This window comes from Epinephelus lanceolatus, chromosome 10 (assembly GCF_041903045.1).
Source record: "Epinephelus lanceolatus isolate andai-2023 chromosome 10, ASM4190304v1, whole genome shotgun sequence".
Lineage (NCBI taxonomy): Eukaryota > Metazoa > Chordata > Actinopteri > Perciformes > Serranidae > Epinephelus > Epinephelus lanceolatus.
In genome coordinates, this window is record NC_135743.1 from 19,107,357 (window position 1) to 19,129,970 (window position 22,614).

The window sequence follows — 22,614 nt, forward strand, 5'->3', positions numbered from 1 at the left end:
AGTGATTGGTTAGGGAAAATCAAACCTCTCGTGGAAATCAGTTAGAGTGGACGCAATGTCAGACTGAAGATGGAAACAGAGTGTAATGAGTCGACAGTTTTGTCTGATATCAGGCAAATGACTTTATCAACTGCCTCTAAGATTGGCAGGTAAAAGTAGAACTATCCTGTTCATGTACAAACTACCAGAAATGTGCACATGTGAAGTGCTTGATTGGCCAATGCAACACTTTGCCATATGTTGTCACATTATGCTGCAGAAGACAAATGGAGCCAGGTTCCACTTTTTTGCCCAACAAGCCTGCTCTTTTTTCATTTTTCATTGTTTTTTTTTCTTGTGCTAAAGCCCACTATGGTGGCACCCCTGCTGTGTCAACACAGTGGTCTCATTGGAATGAAGAATGCGTTTTTCTACACAGTGCTGCCGTCTGTACGAACGCGGCCTTTACTCCACTGCAGCAGCAGCTGAGATGCTCAGAGAAATCACTGTGTTTTGCTTTCCTGGCAGATAGAGCCCACTTGGGGGTCTGACTGGGAAAAGGGACACAGCCATGCATTTATGGGTGACAACCTATATTTTCAGACCAATCCTATACAAACATTTTCAGTTGTCCTGGAAAGACTATAGTTTGTTTAGTGTCTGGTTCATGGTTGTTACTTTGTCTTTAGCAAGTTGGGACGATTTGAGTTTATTCGGCAGGGTTGCTCAAAGTTTTGATGACTGAGTGACTGATTGAGGGCTGCACAGGAAAAGTGCAGTTGCCAGTTGTCCACCACAATGGCTTACCTTTGCTAAGAGCACTAGCATTGACGACTGAACATAATTTCTGCAACACTTGTGAGGTGCCACAAGTTGTTGTGCAACCAGTAGCTTTCAAGTCATCATACCTAACTTAACAGATTCTTGTTAGGGGGTGCAGTCTGATGCAGTGTCCTTGTAGTGTATTGAATATAAGCTATTGAAAGCGAATGTGTTGAAATGGACCGCAAATGCATTTCATGTCATGTTCAGGGGCTGCACTGTATGTTTCTGAGAGCCGCCACTGACCCGCAGACCACGCTTTGAGCAATGATGGTTCAGGGTTAGAGGTTTAAAATGTCTTAGAAAATGTTTCATGCTTCAAATTGTGTTGTCTTCTCAAGACGAGGGGAAATCCCTCAGTCGTTTGTTTATGTTGAGTTACTTGCTAAAATAACTCTCTTATGGCATTTTCTGAAAACATCCTGTAATTAGCCTTTCAAATATAATCACAGTCTGTCACTTTTATTTTTATGTTGTTATATAATTTTTTTCATTGTTGTTGCACAAGTAATGTTATGTCAGGCATAAATTATTTATTTGATTGACATGTTTCTTTTTGTAGCTGATTAAAAAAAACACCCGATGTGACACCACTTCAATTAAGGCACGTACAGAGTTCTTGGGAGTTTTAGCGCATACAGTAAAGAGTCGCCAGATTTCTGCACTATGTGCTTTAGAGTTGAATTACCTTTTAGAATGTAATTGTTACAAGGTAGGGATGCGTGTCAGTGAAGACTCTCAGTCATCCAGGTCATGGTAATCTTAAGTGCTATATTGTAGGAATTTGGACTTGCTTGAGTTTCCTGAAGACGTTTTGCCTCTCATCCAAGAAGCTTGTTCAGTCCTAACTGACTGGTGGGTCGAAGGCTTTAAGCTTTGTGTGGGTGTGAACCCTTACAGAGTCGTTAAGGTCACATGTGAATCGTTGACCCACCCAGCCATTTTGTGTGTCGTTAGGTTAGATGGGTCCAGCCCATTCTCACCCATTATCCCATTCTCACTTGGACAAGAAACTCAAGCAAGTCCAGATGTGTACAATATACACATATGAAGGTAGGGATGCAGGATATTGGATTTTTTGCCGATATCCGATATGCCGATACATTACAACTTATTTGGACAATAAGAGATACTGATACACCCACTTTTTTCCCTACCTAATTTTTATGATCATCAACTCTCTTCAGTAGTGGAATTAACATCATATTGTGCACGCATACTTTTATTGTGACAGCCCACCAGCAGATGGAGACATGACATACAATGCTTTTCAATGTATGTAATATTTATTCAATGTGCAAAATAAGAAGAAGCATGTTGGCCAATTTTAATAATTAATAATCAGCTGATATCAGCTGCAGAGTGAAGGCAAAGGGGCCAACAAGTGCTAAACACCTCTGGGAACTCCTTCAAGACTGTTGGAAAACCATTTCAGGTGACTACCTCTTGAAGCTCATGGAGAGAATGCCAAGAGTGTGCAAAGCAGTAATCAGAGCAAAGGGTGGCTATTTTGAAGAAACTAGAATATAAAACATGTTTTCAGTTATTTCACCTTTTTTTGTTAAGTACATAACTCCACATGTGTTCATCCATAGTTTTGATGCCTTCAGTGAGAATCTACAATGTAAATAGTCATGAAAATAAAGAAAACGCATTGAATGAGAAGGTGTGTCCAAACTTTTGGCCTGTACTGTACCAATATTATCACCATGTTGGCCGATTCCAATGATGTGCAGATATTGTCAAGCATCCCTATTACAAGGTCAATTCCAGATTTTACAGCCATGTTTTATATTTTATGCATGGATGAATGCTACAGACAATATTAGGGTATGATGAGATAGTGAGAGAGGGTATATGAGGCCAGCAGTGGAGGCTTCACAGCTGGGATGCAAGAACGAGTATCTTCTAGGCACAAAGGACAGAAAGGACTTCACAGTATAAATCCAAGCTGGGGTTGTGGGTTAGAAATGTAGCCTATATCACAAAATAAAGTGTATATTTGGCTTTTTGATAAATACCTTTATTGTTCATTGGTAAATGGACTTGCTCTTGTATAGCGCCTTTCTAGTCTTCCGTCCACTCAAAGCGCTTTTACACGGCTGTAGCTACCATACAAGGTGCCACCTGCTACTCAGTTAACCATTAACGCACTCACAGAATAAGTATAGTCAAATTTGGGTCCAGTGTTTTTCCCAAGGATATTTGAACAGAGGAGCCAGGGATCGAACCGATCACCACTGATTAGCGGCTGACCCGCTCTGCCTCCTGGGCCACAGCCGCCCCCTCTTTAACAAGACGAAACAAACACAGCAATGTATGTGTACTGTATTTTTAACCCAGAGAGAGGAGGCAGCTACAGCATAGCTGGTGAGTAAGCTTGTTTGGGGTCATGATCAAATTGCTTATTGACAAATGTTGCCAAGGATACAATATTTAACTTTATCCCGTATCTATCTTTATGTAAGTCCACTTCCTGAACACATACACACACACACACACACACACACACATTACTGTAGGTGCACCTTCCGGAGCTGTTGTTTATGCACAGTGTGGAGCTTTTTCCCCGCTGTCGGCTACCTTTGTGTCCCACCATGACAAAGTGCCAAGGCTGCAGGTCTGCATATTTTCTGCCACCATATGTGGACAAAGAAAAGGTGGCAGTGGGTGAGGAGATAGATGGGGTAGGGATGGTGATGGACACAGGTAGCTTGGCACAGCTCAGAGCCCCCATCCACCTGGCATTAGTTACCATTGTCTCGCTCCCCGTTTTCCTGGCAGAGCCTTTGATTGAACTGGCGGTGAGGTGAGGATTTGGCATAGGGAGGGTTTTACCTCCGTGATAACAATAGGCCACAGACGGGGGGAGGTGGCTGTCTGTATCGCGCATTGTGGAGCAGGATTGTCTAATGGAGGTTCAGTGTGCATTGTGCAGTGTTTCTGGAAAGGGATTTGTGGTTTGTAAAAGGGCATCCGAGTCCCGCCGCTCAGTTTGGCTAATCAATTCTGTGTCCGCGCTGGGTTGTCCCACAATTGTCCTCATACAGTATGAGGCAGTTTCTCTTTACTAAAGCATCTAATTGACAGAGCCGAGTTTTTATAGCACATGGGGAGAAAGATATACCCATTACTTCTAGTTTGGTTTAAAGGGAGAAAAAAAAGGGATTTTCATTGCAAGCACGCCCCGACACCCCTAATCATGACCGGGGTGCCCTGTACGGTGCAGAGCACAGGCTCCCGCCCTGACAGATTATCCGGTGTGAATGTTTGGGAATGATAATGAGATCAAAACACCTCACTAAGCTGGGAAGAGAGGGTGGAGACTGGAGAGGGAGAGGCAGTAAGGGAAAGCGAGCAAGAGCGAGCAGGGGAGAGGGTGAGCGATAGCTGCGATAAATTGCAGAAGCAGAACCACTTGAGCATAAAATTAGATTTTACAAATGTGTTGTTACCTGACAGTCCTCTGACAGAGGGGATATCACAACATTATAGGGCTGCATGAGTACTACTAATCGTATCAAATAAATAAGAATGCCTCTCAGCTGTGATAGAGCTGGATGGAGATTCAATGTGGACGGTGAGTTAGACGGCGAAATAACATAATTAAAACAGCCCCTCTCATTATGGACACAAACATTAGAAGCCCAAATTCAATTTATATGATAATATATTATGATCCGTTAAAGCTGTAGACACGCGACACATTCGTCTAAATGCCTCAACACTTAAAACACTGTCTCTGTAATTTAAGAATAACTGTTTTCGAATATTCCTGATGAATTCTCTCTCCTTGATTTCTGTTGTTAATTTATTATGTTTCTAATGTGGTAAACTTCAGAGCAGTCAGCGTGGCTCAAGGACAAATACTTATTATTAAGTGGGCTTGAACCTGCGCCATCTGTTCCTTCCATCGTTAGAGATTCCTGCCGCCATCAATTATCAATACGCAATTGTTAAACGGTAGGAATCTCTTTGCTTTGGATCCTGTAACACAGTAAAACTAGTCGAGGACACGCTAAAGCCCTCAGTGGTTAGAGAGAATAAGTTAAAAAATATAACAAAGCACGCATTTAATATATGCACACAGCCTGTCAGAGTAAGAAATATAAACCTCATTCTACATAAGCTAATGGATTGCTATGAGGCAGAGTATTTGAGGAAACAATTATTTGCCACGTTGTTGGTAGTTGCAAATAGTAAGTTAAATACATCATTAAGACAACAATGAAGACTGCATGAATCAGTCTGAGTGACAAATGGAAGCTCTAATTCAAGTCGGCTTTGCAGAGAGACAGTGTGTGTGTCTGTGCGAGTGTGTGTGCGTGAGTGTGTGTGTATGTGTGTGTGTGTGTGTGTGTGAGAAAGACAAGTCACTGAGGCAAGCTTTATCTACAGTATGCTCTGGGAGGAAATAATGTCTATATGTGTGTGTGAACCTGCTGCAAATGTGTTGCACTATGAATAAATACATTGAGGGTGTTATTCCCCAGGGTGATAAATCTATGGGAAAATATTTTTACCTGATGTTTATTGCTTGAGATTTCACATAGATATGGATGGTTATATCTGCAATAGCGCAATGGTCTTAACACTAATAACATCAATAATAATCTGTTGTGGGACACTTTTGTATATATTATATATTTTGTAACAGTTGGTTTCATGTTTTTTCAAGTGTTGAATATTGCCTTTGGAGTGAGTGAGTTTTTCGACATATGAGAGCGCAATCTGTCATTTTCACTTTCCTAGATTTAGACCAGATGCCACTTGTACACACTGGGTGGGGACTAAAGCTAGATCTCTTTGTATTGGGCATCAAGTCAACCAGCTCTAGATGCTAGACCAAATCTTTATTGCTTTATAATTTGAGGTTGTGAGGTATAGTAGAAAAGCTGTATTCATTTTATGCCATGAGAGATAAAGTTGAGACCATTTTAAGTACTCAAATCTCTAAAAACTTGATGATAATTCCTCAAAAAGTTAAATATCCAAACTGTTGTTGAGCTGTGAAAGAAACCGCTCAACATCTCTTGGTGAAGTTGCAATTAAACCATATTTTTATTTGCCAGAACTCTGCTGCAGATCACCTCTGATCAATTCAGTGTCAAGGTTATGGATAAGGAATCCCTAACCCACCTCCTTACTGACAGCATGGTTCAAGTTGCTAATATGGAGGGTCATTTGTTGGGGCTAATTTAGTATTCTTTTTCCTCTCTGACTCAATCATTGGCCCAGTGAAATGGGATCAGAGTTGAACTGAATAAGACTATTACAGTCACTACATTGTATTAATTGTATTAACCAGGTATCAGTAGATTCTTACACTTTTATTGACTCCAAAAAGACTTCAGTGAACTGGTAATAGTTAATGAAAATAAAGTGGTTGGAACTGATAATACAGGTAGAAATTATGACTTTTAAAGGTCTACTTAGGACAAGGGTACTCAGCTTGCCTTCCATGGGGGCCACTTTTGCAAAAACCAGGGGCCAGTTTCTATGAACTGAGGAAATTCATGGCCTAGCAAGGACTTCTATTGGGATGTGGAAATGCTCCCCAGGCACATTTTTAATAAACAAGCTCTATTAGTGTGAATCAATTAATTTTATGTGAATTACAAAATGGGTGTCAGGCCACCTATCACTCTATGGCAGTCCGGAAGTTGAGTATCACTCATATTAGAGAACTATGGTGGCCAACATGATGAGCCTATCTAGAGGCAGTGTTTGGTTTGTCCATTCTGGGCTACTGTAGAAACAACATGGCAGATTTGTGAAAGAGACCCCCTGCAAATGAAAACGGCTCATTCTAACTTAACGAAACACAATTCTCGTAGTTTCAAGGGATTAGAAACAAATGATAACATAGTTCCAGTTTCATCACAATACGATATTATACCGATTCTCTGGACAACGTTACGATATTTGTTGATGTTACAAAGTTTGCCACGATACGATTTCGAATTGATGTGACTCGGGGGCATGTGATCGATATGAGACAACATCAAATGCCCATTTAACACGATGGATTTCAGGAGACGCTCCCACCCCTTTCTTTTTTACTTCTGGCTATAAAAGATAAAAACAACACATAAATTAGTGTAGAAAAGTTTACTTTAAATTGATTCCACTAACACACGTAAAACAGCACAAAGTAAATTAATCAACAGGGATTTCTGCCAGAAAGCCCTTCCTCAAAGAAATGTTTTCATTTTAACCCAAACCATCGTCTTTTTCATAAAACTTCAGGTTTATCTGGCTCAAAGCCCTGAAGGAAAACTTCTCCCAATAGCCATAAAACATGTTCATGGTTCATAGACAAAACCATTGCTTTTGCTAGTGACTCTTTATTAGCTCAAGCATGTTTACATTACATAAGTTAGTAGGGCATTAACGACTTTGATTTTTTTCAGGTCGACTTATCTGTCAATAAAGTTGAGTCGAGTCGACAAGTCATTTGATGACGTCATCACATTGACACGGCGGAGGAAAGTGAAGTATTTCCACACATGTGATGTGTGTCAAGGCCCGAACATACTCGGGCAGAACGTACGCAGAACGGACTCTGCGGAGTTCCGCACGGACTCAAAGCGGACGTCCGCAAGCCCTGTGCGCGCAAAGCTCAGATTTTATGACCGCGCGGACTCCGCTCCACGCACCAGTGACAGCTCGGCATGTATTTTTCACATCGCGGGGATTTTTCACGGACATTTTTACAGGAAACTACAACGCGGAAGTGCGCTTGACTATGACAGCCCGAATGACTGCGGACATTCCACGTGGAGTCTGCTCCGCTTATAGTACGCCGTCAAGGATAAAGTATCAGCGTAATCAGAGGCAGCGATTGCATTCCGTACACAAGCACACAGAGAGAGAGAGAGAGGGAAAAAACACATGACTTGTTGACTCCTCCCGGGGGGTGTCGACTTGTGCCACTGACGTCGACACGTCGACAAATCGACTTTTTTGTTATTGCCCTATAAGTTAGCCTAGCAGCTAGTGGACTTTTTTTCCTCTACTCATAGCTTAACAAATTAAATGAAATGACAGAACAGTAAGATTAAATTTCAGCCTGCATGCATGTTTTTTCAGCTGAACATTGTTGAAACAGAGCAGCTAATGTTGCTATAGAGAGAAGTTGCGGATATATTCCCGATTTGATAACGTTATCCTCATCATTTTTCTCTTGGCACTGCCCGCTGCTGTTTGACAGTGACACAGAATTTCAAAATAAAGGCGTGAAGATGACAGTATAGATCGATGTTCTTACTTTGCATTGATGATACTGTATCGTTGATCTTTGAATCAATATATTGATCTAGATCAATGGATCGTTACACCCCTGATGTTATGAATGCCAGTTTATCCCTCTATATCCTACACACTGGACTTGGACTTGGACTGAAGTATATGAGTGAGTGTTGTTAATGTTTAATATGTGAGCAGAATCTGGCAGTATTGTTTCAGTATTTTCCCACTGCCCAGTGACATTTGAATGGGTCACATAATTACTATGTTAGAGAGCACAAATCCCGATGCAACCACTGTTGTCTCACTATATGTTTAGAGATTCATATAATTGGTTTTAAGGGGATTAAACGGGCATTAATAAGAGCTTAGTATAAGGTCATTGTTGACTAGAATTGTTGTGGCTAGAGTGAAGGATGCACATTAGCTGCCATTTAACTTAAGTGCACGCTTTATTCTTCTATTTATAATAATTTTCATGCATTATCAGCGAACGCAAACACTTAACAGCAGATGCCAACCATAACATGGCCTCTGTAATTGTTCAAGTTTAACACTATTAAGCCTACATATGCAACATTGTTCGCAAACCCTCTTAGAAAGCTTTTTGACCAAATAACCTCGTAAGAAAAACATATCATATTGATAGTCTCCTTTTGCTCCTAACATAACTTTATGTCTGTAAACACAGTAATGATAAGACTAAACCTGAAATATGTCAAGGTGGTATCTTTTATATATTTTAAAACAATTTTTAATTTGTTGATGTGACATGTTTTTGTTGTTTCATTTGGCTTAAACTGAGTACCCCAACAATACTGTATACTTTTAATAAGCCAACATGGTGCTGTCACAATGTGACTTGTGTATGGCTGCAATGCAAGATGAGCACACACACTAAAAAATATTAAAGATAACACTTTTATGATTTAGATTCATTCATCAGACTCATAAGTCATTTACACTGTTGAGAGTCAGCTGTGGTGTTTTGTAATAAGTATGTGTGCAAACATTAGCATGGCAGCACATACCCGCCAGTCATCACACTATCAGTTTAAACACTATCAACAGTAAAGACCTTTATAGTCCAACAAATAACACTTTGATGAAGCCAAGCATAGACATTAGCACAGCACATGAACCACTATATGTTCTGGTTATCTGTCACTATTCTATACCACGCTAACACACTGTATATCACATAATACGGTGGCCTGAATAGTGGCAACATAATGATTTTATATTGGTCATTCATTTTATCCTGTTAGGGGTCGGGCAATGCTGGAGCCTATCCCAGCTGACATTGGGCAAGAGGGTCGAGAGACTATCACAGGGCTGACACATAGAGACAGACAACTATTCACGATTACATTCACACCTACGGCCAATTTAGAGTCGCCAGTTAACCTAGCCTACGTGTCTCTGGATTGTGCAAAGAAGCCGGAGTACTCAGAGAAAACGGGCATGGTGGTGCAGTTGTTAGCACTGTTGCCTCACAGCAAGAGTGTTCCTCGAACCTGGGGTGGGAGGTTCGATCATCGAGGTGGGGGAGCCCTTCTGTGTGGAGTTTGATTTTATATCAGTGATGTATAAATTGGATGTCCCTGGTACCAGGAAGTCAAATTTGCATTCATATTCCTATAGAAAATGCACGCCCTGAGGAACACCGCTCAGCTTTGCTTCCAATTTTTCCCAGTGGCCATTGGCAGTATTGCAACAAAAAAAATCACCATTGTAAACCATCAAAAACACCACTGTAAAAGAAACATCTATAAAAGTGTTGATGGGACACCTCACACTGCATTAATAGTCAGTTATGACTTTATCATGAATTTTAGATCCATTAAGGTTTTATATCTGGAAAACTTTCTTTGAGCCGAGAAAAGTGACTTAAAAACCTGTGATGTCATCATAATAAAGTCTATCAGCCGAGCAATAACCCGTGGGTGGGGCCAGCAGGAGAAACTACCGTGCATTTTCAGTGAGCAGCATAACGGGGTAGTAAACATGCAAGCTAGTGACTTTTTATGGTGTATGCGGCAGGCGAGCAATTCTCATTGAATAGGCACCGTCTTGGGTTCCAGTATCCAAATCTAATGGTACATCCATGAGACAGTGTTTGGTGGCTCACAGGTGGAGCACTCAACTGCAGCAGGGAAGTGTTTTGAATTTGCAACAGCACTGATTTGTGCCTCTGACTGACTTCTTCTACACGGTGGCAGAGGCCCAGGCTCTAGTGTGGTAATTTGAGCCGTCCACCATGCCAGAAAATAGGGACAAAATGTGATTTATCCAAAAGAAAGTTTGGAAAAATTAAACTTGGGCACAGAACTTAACGGGACCAAGCTTTTGCCATCTATGCCCTGAAGCTCTGGAATTCTCTGCCTGAGGGGATTAGGCTGGTTAGCACATTACCCATTGTTGCTTAAAACTTTTATAGGACAGCTTTCCCCTTTAATGCCTGATTTGTACTTACGTGATTTGTAACTTTTGTGTTTTTTACCATTGTATTGTTTTGTTCTCTTATTTCTATGCAGTTTGTGAAGCACTTTGTAACCTTGTTTAGATAAGTGCTATGCAAATAAATAATTATAATATTATCATAGGATTGCTATATTGTTTTTGTGTTAAGTAACATGTAGATATAAATATTTTCAAATGGGAATACAGAATGGGAAAACACCTGCAGAATCAGTAACCCCTCCCACTTTGCAGCTCCATATAGGTGCTTCATTGCCACATGCACACCTCTTATGTGTGTTCCTCTAATGGTAAGATTCAGACATTAATTTGTTGAGATTTCAAATCATTAGTTCGCAAACTATTCACTAGAGTAATTAATCATCCATTCAGCTGTGCCGTCTTATTCTTAACAAGGTTTACACAGTGATAGGAGCATTAGGAGAGAGACGTGGAAACATCCTGAACAGGTCACTGATTCTGCTGCGGGGCCAACACATAGATAAACACATTCACACGAACACCCACAGGTAATTTTAATGTCTTAGATTCACCTTACCTGCATGTGTTTGAACTGCGGGAGGAAACAGGAGCTGTGGGGGGAAACGTGAGTGAACATGGGGAGAAGAACCACAGCTAAGATCAAAACCCAGAACCTTCTTGCTGTGAGGTGACTTTGTGCGCTAATGAGCCAACATGCTGCCAGACACCATTAATTAACCAGCACCCTTAATTTCCTCTCATGATACTTATCATTGATTAAATGTAACATATTCCTAGCCTGCCTTTTTTTTTCTTTTTACTCTGTGGTACAAAATGCAGTATTGGCTAACTTAACCGCTGCTCCCCGTATTGAATAACAGTTAGTCCCAGGAGTTGTGTTGTTACGCATAATTATGAGGCGAACATATTCTTCCCCAAAAATTGGCTGCACTTCCAAAACGTTCATGGTGGTTTGTGTGTGTGCTTTGTGCTGGTCATTGTTTGCTGCCATCATTGTGTAACTGAGTGCTGTTGCACATCCAGGGAGACAGGAAGCTATTCACAGGGAGATTGGGAATCCCACCAGTGAAAAGAAAGTACAAAAGAGCAACACTCAAAGATGCAGTGGGCGAGCACGCATGTATCCAAGAGCATAATGAGCTCGTTTCATTGTTTGGGCTTTCGCATTGGTTTGTCTGGTAGCAAGGAGTTTGTTTTTATAAGCACAATGTATCATACAGTAGATGTCCAACGATTAGGAGCTACTGTGTCAAGAGGTTATGGACTTTTATTGTTTTTATATACAGTTGAATTAGTTATCTATTTATTCATTTTTAACTTACAGCTCTGGAAACATATCTTAGTGTGATGCATTTCCTTTGTAAATCAGCTGTTCTGCCCAAAATGGGGAAACTTGGGTTCAGAAGGACAAGTGAGGTAATGGAATCATATTCAATGTTGCTGTGAAGCTGGTTGTAACTGCGAGTAAGGTCAGGTTGTTGCTTGGCAGAAAAAAAAGAGAAAGGTCATCGATCTTGCCTCTCCTCTACACAGATTTCATGTTGAACAAGGGCAATGGTATCACATTTTTTTCCACAGCAGTAAAAAGTGCAGATACCAAAAATGACCTTGCCTCGCTTTTAAATCATGGCTACAGCATCCATTTTGGAAAGAGCTGAAAGCAAAGTTTAAAGTGATTTTTCCTTCAGCTGAAAATCTAAATTTTCTGATTCCTCGAGATAATGAACACTAATCTGACAGCCTTTCGGGTTGTGTTGGTGTTTGATTGTTCTAAGGACAGGTACAAACACACTTCAGAAGCACCCATGTTTGCTTTACACTGCAAACAAATGTGACTTCTCCAGTCTTGGATGTAAGCCCAAACAATTGAATGAATGAATAATCATCGTTGGGAAAACAACATTCGAGACTCCATCTTATCAAACAGCAGCTTTGAGAACAGGTTAAATTTATCACTGCCTACTTCATTCAGCCAAAATAAGAAATTTAATTTAAAAAGAAAAAAGCACTGATGGATTGGAGCCAATACAACTCAGAGAGTAAGAAATCAAATATCTTTTAGGTGGTTCAATGTCATCAGAAATTGGAAGATCAGTATTATTAGCTACTGCTGGGAGGTTTACCGGTCCATCTAGTATAACAATTTTAATTTCCAGTATGATATGAATTTTATGTATAGCGTCACACTGGCTGAAACAACTGCTGTAACTCCAGAGAGAGCACTACAGTACACACACTGTGTAGAGTGAGAGAGGGGAACTCTATTAAATGCAGTCCTTTCCTACTAATGTTGGTAACTATAACCCAACAGTTATTAATTCACACTGATTCCCTTTCACAGGGTTTAGGAAGCAATGTTAAAGTTTTTACTACGTTACAGTTTGCAAAATAAAAATGGTTGAAATTTTGCAACTGTTTCATGCATTCTAAATTTGTTCATGTAGCCTGTTGTATTATTTAGTGGGGCCCTAAAGTAATCAAAGCCTTTAATATATACATGATGACATTAGATTGTTTTTATATTTTATCTTTTTCTTGAAGTACAGTAAGTTACTATAAACGTAAATAAAGGCCCAGTCATGCAAAAAATAGAATTAAATAAAGCAAAATAAAATAAGATAAAATAGGATTAAACTAAACTAACTTAAATTAAATTAAATTAAATATATTAAATTAAATTAAATTAAATTAAATTAAAGAGGTGAAACACCCAGAATTTTAAAAATTACCGTTATATGAATTTTTGGATTTTCAGCAGTACAATTCTTATTTATTTATTTGTTTTTTATTTTTCTATATTTTTGTTCTTTTTTCTTTACTATTACAATTATTGCATTTACAACTATCAAGAACACGGCCTAATGACAAGTTAACACACAAAAAACAACGTAGGATGGCTTTTTTTCTTTTGATTTTATCCTACTCTAATGTCTAATGTAAACTCCGTCATCTTCCTTAATCCCTAATGTTGGATGTTTCTGACTGTCAACAAGCAATATACATCAAGCATATTTTGGGGGGGCATGTCCCCCATAGGAAGATCCGCCACTGCTACCCGGTTAAATATATTGGTGCAATGTGACTACTCAACTGTATAATGTATAACTTTATCACTGTGTTGTAAAGGTCGTAAAAAACATCCTATTTTAATGTCGCTTTGTTTTGGCAGACTGTCATTCTGTCACTCAGATCACTCTCTTTGAAGTCTCAAGTCTGCAAATGCAGTCGATGTTTAAAAATAAGTATTTGCAGTGGTTCCCAGATGATTCCAACTTAAGCTGGCTCGCAGGCAGTCTGCCACTGCACAACAGCAGAGGGTGGGTTTATGCTTGTGCACTTGCCCACGTTGTTTGCGGGAACGTAACATGTGGGGGGGCTTTCATGCTACACCATGGATTTTTGCAAGGGCATGTACAGCTGAAATGTGAAACCTCTGATTTTGACTCGACACATCTTGTCTCTGTCAGTTCCTTTAGGCCTCGCAGACCCTTCTGCACCCACAGCTCCTGCTTTGGAATAAAATTCCACTTAATTTACATTCACACCGCTGATTACCAAAGGCTTTCATTTATATGCAGGCCAAATGTTTTATTCATGTATCATTTATTATCTTAACTAATAACATTTAAGGACTTGTAATATGCACTTTGGCCACGTTTGCTGGTTTAACTGATTTTTAAACCTTTCTGAAAATGTGTTTTTGTTCCAATATCAATATTTAAAACTGTAACATACACAGTAAGATATTACCTTTGAGGTAATATGCCAGGTTTGCATTTTGGTGATGCCTTTGCTTTAACAGTTCTTTTCATTATTGATTAATCTACCAATTATTTTCACAATTAATTGATTGATTGATTGTTTAGTCTATAAAATGGAAAAAGTGACATCTTCAAATTGCTTCTTTTGTCAAACCAACAGTCCATAACCCAAAAACTGGCATACATTATTATTTCATACATCATTTACTGTCATAAATGACAAAGAAAAGCAGCTAATTTTCACATTTAAGATGCTCAAACCAGCAAATATTTGACATTTTTTCTTGAAAAATGTCTGAAATGATTAATGGATTATCAAACTGTCTTTTTGATCGACTAATCGATTAATTTACTAATCGTTGCAGCTCTTCTTTGCTTTGCATAACTAAATCTGGAAATCTAGGAAGCTTAACAAATGAATTATACATGTTGGCCTTATTACACTACTGGAATAAGGTTTATCAGCTACAGAAGTCTGTGTTAGGCTTGTTATTTTAGATGCTGGAGCCTTGGAGTGCAGAATTGTAACCTAATTGAGAATTTAGGAAATGTGTTATTTGGTTTATATTGCATAATTCTACACAATACTGCAGCTTTACAGTTTCATTATATTTTACACCACCATTACTAGCTGCCCTTACTGTCTCTAGTCATATCTCTGTTAAGTTTGGATTGTCTGGTCTCACTTCCTGCAGTTTTAGAGTCGAATGTGAACCGTCCTCTCCTCACATACATCAGTCTCTGGCTTCTGAATGCAGCTGATCCACAAAGTCCTCAAAGGACAAATTATGGAAACGGCTGCAATTAGTGGCTGATTTATATATTGTGGTCGGACCTTAGAGACTAATTAAAGGCCTTTGTGTTCTTGCCTATTGGAGACATGCTAATTTGAAGCCTTTTGACTGAGATTCACAAGAACACCTCATGAAATTCATGCATCTCAAATTGCACGCGCCCCGTCGCAGTAACGAACATTCAGTATACTTGTTTAAATGGGAACTTGTAAACATGTTCCATAATATTCCCATCTCTGGATCATTAGAGTAAATTTCATGCGATGCTAAAAAGGAGCTGCTCATCTCTTACTGGATGGAGTTGCGGGAGCTGTTGTACATTAAGGCTTCGGGGCTATTGTGCTTATGGCAGAATTCTGAAAAGGGCAAAGCAAATTATCCGCAGGATTTTCCTCCCAAGGAGCAGGTTTCCCCCCTGTTTATTAAATTTGTTAAAGTGCTTCTGAGCAATGCACATTTTATCCTCTTAACAGTCAAATTACTATATACTCCAGCAATTACTTAATGTACTCTAATGAGATTTCCCCATGAAATGGAAGGATTCATTTATTTTAATGTGACGCATTCCACCGGGCGGTTTATGCATCACGTCCCCTTGCAATCCAGGGAGGCTTTGAGTCATAAATAGTAAGATGAGCTTGGCTTCCAGAGTTGCCACTCTGCCTACAGTGGCGGAGATGTGTGATTCAGTGATCCACGCACTGGGGGTCTGTTCAGGGGCATCAGCAGGTCACAGGTGCTACTTCCAAGCTTAGCTCTCTGCAACCAGGTATTCTGCAGGATTAGTGAAATACTACCAGGTTGGCAGGCGATATTTGTGAGTGAACACAAACACACCGAAACACTAAAATAAAATAAATCACTCTGTGCTCTTTAAATCCCATTAGGCCTAATTAAATTAGAGCCTTTATATTGATATTTCTCTGTGCTTTTCATTATATATTAATGGTAACTGTATGCATATGAATCCGGTAAGTGTTGGACATTGTTTTGGGTGGTGAGGTGTGTCTAATTCACCATTTTAAAGATTATTTCAAGAAGGCTAAACGTCATGGGTACAGAGTCCTGAATGTGAGGATTTGCTGCTTTTCTTTGTTGTGTCATCGCAGGTTAGACATCTTAAGGTTACCCTAAAGAGAGATCTGACTCAAAACCAGCATAAACAGGCAGCAGAAATAACTTTAAAGATATCTACTGCGGATATTTAGTGTTTAGAAACGTTGTGATCTCACTGCAGAGAGAACAGGTTTCAAAAGGTTGTCTCTGTAACTCAAATAATGGCCATAAAAGTTAAACCGCAGTGCAGACATTTGTAACTTTAGATGACAGGTTTTTTTTTTTTTTCTTTCAGAATTGACGGAAGATTGCAGAGACACTTTGCTTTGTTATTGAAATGGGTAATGTGATGAGAGTGGAGGTGGAGGAGCCAGTCTCTCCATAAGCTGATGTTCCTACAGGCATCTTTTAAGAAGCTGTCTAAACTGTCTTCTTAAAGGCTGCAGCCGAGCCACCGCGGGACTTTGTTGTCTTACATTTGACAGTACATGTTACTGTTTGTTACTTTACCAATTACACACAATTTGTGGAACTTAAATTATTTTAATGTATGCTGAGGACGTAGCTGAGAGATACTGCCTCAGAAAATGCTCAGACTTTGGAATGTTCTGTGTTAAATTAAACACAAATAACTAGATCTGAGTGGACTGTTTGAGCAACACACTATGTTGCAGTGTAACATAATCTAGAGTGATCACATTTTAAATAGAGTCTATGGAGATATGGCTGCATGAGAATGCTTATGTGGAGATAGGCACTGGCTAGGTGGAGTTGTTGAACTGGATTTTATACAAACATGCATATGGTATGGGTTATTGTTTATCACATACACCTATTTACACCATGCAACATTTCTGCAGGGTTTCCTCCATAAGGACGATTCAGTGTGACTTGACGAGACATCTCAAGAGATGGGAGTTGTTATGATTCAGATTCAGATACCAACTGAAAATCCCTCTGATACTGCCTAAAATGCTGGATTGGGTATTGGCAAATATACAAGTCTATGCACTGATCTGATACCATGCAATTTATTTAAGTCTACTCTATTTACTGTTTTTAGAATATCTCCAGAACATGGTCTAGAAAATTACTTTAAATTCGTCTTTTTTATTTAGGTTCTTGACACATAAGTAGGTTAGTCGTATACAGCTGTTTGTTTTTTGTTTTTGTTTTTTTCAAATACAATGCCATTGGATTGGTACTCATATCAGCCAACACCTTTAGGTATTGGAATCAGTATCGACAAAGAAAAAATGTATTGGAACATCTCTTAAAGAGATAGATTTTAAAAAAAAAAGTCAAGGCTGAAGCAACACAGGCTCGAGATTTGAGTCTCTAGTGTGGGATAAGCTCAAATAACACTCAATCCTACATTTACCATAATGCAACCAATTGCATCATTGATCACAAAGTATGTCTCAAAGGGCTGTGCGTAATATAAAACAGTATTGACTATTTGCAAAATACTGTAATTTTTCAATTAGTAGCCCGGGCTACTATTTGCCTAAATCACTGAAATCAACGGGGCTGTATTTGGGACAGGCCTTTAATTCCTTTCATACAAAACTGTTGCTCAGCGAAGATCAAGAAATATGATCAAATCGATCCTTTAAACCAGTAGGAATATTACTTATACTACATATCAATTATGAATCATTCATTTGATCTAGCCCCAACAGGCAGCACATGAGAAAGAGAGTGAGTTATGGCACATGGCATACTGACACAACATAAGTTCATCCTGTTAAAACAATACCCACAACTTGGATTCATTTTTACGAAAACCCCTTTTAATTCTCTTGATCTGAGGAATATGAACAACTTACAGGATAATCGAGGAATGGACATGTATGGACACATCCGAAGCACTTCAATAAAAAAAAAAAATGAACTGCTTGGCAACCAGACCAGGCCTCTAATTGAGACAGGCCTTTATTTGTCAAAATGTGTAGCCACACCAGGCTAGTAAAAGGGACTAGGTGTTTAATTGGGACTAGGCTTTTCATTAAAATTTTATGGCATATAAAAATGTAAAGGTGAAATAAAATACATACAAAACATAGCAAATTTGAAATATTTTTAAAAATCAAAAAGTGCCGTAAAATACAGCAACAAGTATGCACATTAAAAAAATGTACATTTTACACCTGGACACAGGTGTTAAACACACACATACATGCAAAAATGTATAACATATATATATAGGCATATGCAAATAAAGCTGGATAACCGTAGTTTAGTGCTCAGGGCAAATTAAATAAGGTTGAAAGCTGATGCGAATAAATGTGTTTGCTTTTGAATGAGTGAAGCAAAGCTAGCCTCTCCAATTTGGATAAGAAGATGATTCCAAAGATGAAGGGCTTGGTAAGAGAAAGCCCTGCCGTTGACTGATGCTTGATTTATCTTTGGAATAGTCGGTATTTTGTGATGTAGTGCCCTACCTGAAGTGACTGGAGGTGATGCAAGTCCGTAAACCCCCCTGCCTGTTCAATGTCCACTAGTGTCTAGCTCCATGTAGCGCAGGCTAACTGTTTCAAATATGAGGTCTATAAAAGCAACGGCTATGACGCCATCATTTATAGAGATCCTTTTAGAGCTACAGAAGACACTACAACTATTTTCACACCTTGAGTAGTAATCTCCATAACAAACAAACTTGTCTTTATGTACAGTATCTATAAAATTGTTCTTGAAGTGACCTAAACTGAATTTAAAATACTTTATTTTGGTGGTTAAAGCTTTATATTCTGTCCTTTAGGTCCAATCTATAATTAAAAAGCTAATTTTTCTGGCAAAAACAAGTTTTTCCCTTCTACTCTGCGGGATGTAGTACAGCACCGATGTTCTGATACACACACCACCATCTCAAGCAATACTCTACTTTGATGTGCACACAGACATGATTTGTAAGTTTTGAGCCAGAGTCCAGCCCATCTAAAAAATGGAAAAATACTTTCCTTTGAATTTTATGTAAAAGAAGAGTGCCCAACTCCAGTTATCTGCTCCACCAATGTGGTGAAATAAAAGGACGTCTTAATGGAAAGACAAGAGTCTGAGATATTCTGCTGCCCTGATGGAACAGACAGACAGACACACACACACACACACACACACTCACTCCTTAAATCCATTATGGCTCTGGACTTCAAAGCTGATATTGGTTTTTTCAGCATTCTCTGAAAATGGAGAGGGTTGCTCCATGTTTGCTGAGCAAATTTAATACCTCATGTTATGTGCGCTGCTCCTCTCACTGCTGGTCCGAGGCGCAAATGCCTCTCAATATTTTCCTCCATTTAGCCCTACCTGGAATTCTCCCTTTGCTTGTGATTATGTTTGTGACCAGTCGTCATGGGCCTCATGTCTCTTTCTCTTTTGTTTTTCAGGTGGGATTTTCGAACAAACAGATGGACCTGTTTCACTTGTTAGCGCAGAGGAGCTTGCCTTTAAATTTGCTGTCAATAACATTAACAGAAACAGGACTTTGTTGCCAAACACAACACTCACATATGACATACAGAGGATTAATATCTACGACAGTTTTGAGGCATCAAGAAAAGGTGAGTGGCTTGTTTTCTGTTCATTTAAGGATTGTGGAGGAAGACAAGATTCTGGTCAGTCAAAAACATGAATCAAAATCTTGTATTTAGTGGAACAAACCTAAAGTTTCAAGCAATCTATGACTGAAGAGGTAACACTTATACTTTACAAACCCTCTTGTCTTTCTTCTCTAGCTTGTGACCAGCTGTCTTTAGGTGTGGTTGCAATATTTGGGCCCTCGCATAGCTCGTCATCAAATGCTGTGCAGTCCATTTGCAATGCACTGGAAGTGCCGCATATCCAGGTGCGGTGGAAACATCATCCCATGGACAACAGGGACACCTTTTATGCCAATTTATACCCGGATTACTCTTCGCTAAGCTATGCTATCCTGGACCTGGTGCAGTTTCTCAAATGGAAAACAGCCACTGTTGTGTACGATGACAGCACAGGTGAACAGACTATCCTACTATTACATATATAACCATAGTGCACATATGCAAAGTACTCTGTTCCACTAAAACAATGAACTACAGAAAGAAAAACTGGACCACATTTCCTGTGTTACTGTTGGCCACGTATTCATTTGTGCCCTCCGTTCTTCAGGTCTTATAAGACTACAGGAGCTGATAATGGCCCCCTCCAGGTACAACATTAGGCTAAAGATCCGTCAGCTTCCTCTCGACACGCAGGACACGAGACCCCTTCTCAAAGAAATGAAACGAAGCCGAGAGTTTCGCATCATCTTCGACTGCAGTCACCACATGGCTGCGCAGATTCTCAAACAGGTGAGTCAGAGAGCGTGGCGCAGGCCCTCCTCGTGTCAGATCTTAGCATGGCGAACACGTGAAAGCATGTGGTCCTCTTCCACACAGCTGTTACTGGCACCGCTTGATTCTTTAGCATTCAGTTGATCAGACTTCAGGGTATGACTTGCCAAGAACTTGGGAGGACGAGAGGAGCAGCAGAAGGGGTGCCGGTAATAATTAAGCAGCAGTGGAATTTTGCTGTCAGAGAGGAAGGGATTTCCACTTGGGCCACCTGCCTGCTCAGAGCACCTCGATAGTGAGCGAGCTACAGTAATGTCCAACAATAGATCTCAAATCTGAGACTGACCAATAGATGTTTGTGTACTTGTGCAGCATATACTTCGTAGAGTAAACAATTGTCTTGTGATCTTAAAGGGTAACTCTGGTCATTTTTAACCTGGACTCTATTTTCCCATGTTGTTGTGTCCTAGTGACTAATCCAAAGCAAGATTTTTGAAATTAGGAGGAGCGAAACAGATTGCAGTGTAATCCCCGCGGACAATTAAGCACTGTCATTTACATCCCTAAAAGTGATGTTGTTTCCACTGAGACGCTTAGATTATTGTTCAAAGTGTCTGACAACATTATGGAAGGGATCCCACAGAGGTCAACCTCTTTGTCAAGACTAAGATCCATTTTGTAAAACTGACTTCGTTTATAGTCGACAGAGGCAAAATTAAACTCACAAAAGCAGCCTTGGTTTTTCTTTCCACTGCCCCAACAACCACCAACTCTGACTTGGTCGAAACAAACCCTTAATTCACGCAGTTAGATCTGAAAATATGCGATACGTGAGTAAATAAGTGTTTAAGTAAGTATTCAAATTGAGTCTGGTGAGGTTGGCAATGTCGATTTCAAGTCTGTTTGTGGTTAAACAAAATGGATCTTAATCTTTAATAAAAAAGGTCGACCCTCAGTAGACAGTGTCATGAAAGCTACCTGTCTTATGTTTTCTTATTTTTGTTGTCTTATGTCGTGATAAGAGTGATAATAACAAACATTATAGAAGCTATTGTGCACAGATATAAATACAGGTGTGCCTTGGGATTTTGGTTTGCCCTTTGGTGTGCCCTAGGCACAAAAAGTTTGAAAACCACTGATGTAGACACATGGGAAATACAGTGTAGGTTCAAAAATACTGTCGTTTCCCTTTAAGCAGAGAAACATGTCAAAGTTTGAATCAAGCTGAGATCAGATGTGATGCACAGTTCTTTAGTTTCGCATCTGCTGCAACTGGCTTTGTAGTGCAGGCTGGAAAATTGTATTGATGTAATCTACAGTCCTTACAATGGATCTTGGGCCTTCCCCATCCGATGCATCGAGGGTTTGCCAGTTCATTTTTTGAAAATAAAGTATACAGTATAGAAAACAATGCTAAAAAACTTTTCATGTATGAATTTTCGGCCAGACTTTAAAAAACATCCCACAAACAGGCATAACTTCCAAAATTCTTAATTATGAAAACATGGTTTAATATATATGATTGCCAGTCACAAAGACCTGTCAGTATGATGCACAGACTAGAGATTGTGTAGGTGGTCTAATGCTCTATAGATGTCAGGAACAAGCTGGTGGATAGTCCCCCCCTCCATTCAGAGTGCTGTCAGCTTCTGTTAACATGTTTACCAAATGCATCATCTCCTCCCAAGTTATTTAAATAACTCAGTTCTCCCAAAGTTATTGAGATCTAAGTTGACATATATTCGCTCGTGGCCAGTCTGCACATCTCGCACCGAGGAATCAGTGTCCTCTTGAAAGAGGAAGTGAGAGAAGGTTTCCAGGCAAAAATGTTACAGACAGTTCCTGTCCATGACCAAATTGTCAGGGCGCTACAGCTTTTAAAATAAGGGAGGAAAAGGTTAGGAGCGATGCCAAGAATACCAAACCCACTGTGTCTGACTACAAAAATATTTAATATCTTGTGCAGCATGGTGCATGTTTGGCTGCCTTTTGTGCATCATTGAACTGTTACAGGAGAGCCCAAATATGCATGTGTGAAAGCTAGGGCTGGGCGATATCCTGAAAATTATATCACAATATTTTTAGGCGATATCTTAATGCACGATATATATCGCGATATTTTTAAATCTTCTCAAAAGCACATCATCAATGCTAGGACCGGGAGACACTTACAAATATAAT

The 22,614-nt window shown here is 39.6% G+C and overlaps 1 protein-coding gene across 1 annotated transcript in view; it reads left to right on the plus strand.

Moving 5' to 3' along the window:
- The window catches only part of grik3 (glutamate ionotropic receptor kainate type subunit 3), a 135,258-nt gene that overhangs the window by 53,729 nt on the left and 58,915 nt on the right, over positions 1–22,614 (plus strand). The window contains exons 2-4 of the mRNA XM_033640766.2: positions 19,510–19,683; positions 19,858–20,115; positions 20,270–20,451. Of these exons, the coding sequence (XP_033496657.1) occupies positions 19,510–19,683; positions 19,858–20,115; positions 20,270–20,451 (614 nt within the window). The remainder of the gene's footprint in view (positions 1–19,509; positions 19,684–19,857; positions 20,116–20,269; positions 20,452–22,614) is intronic.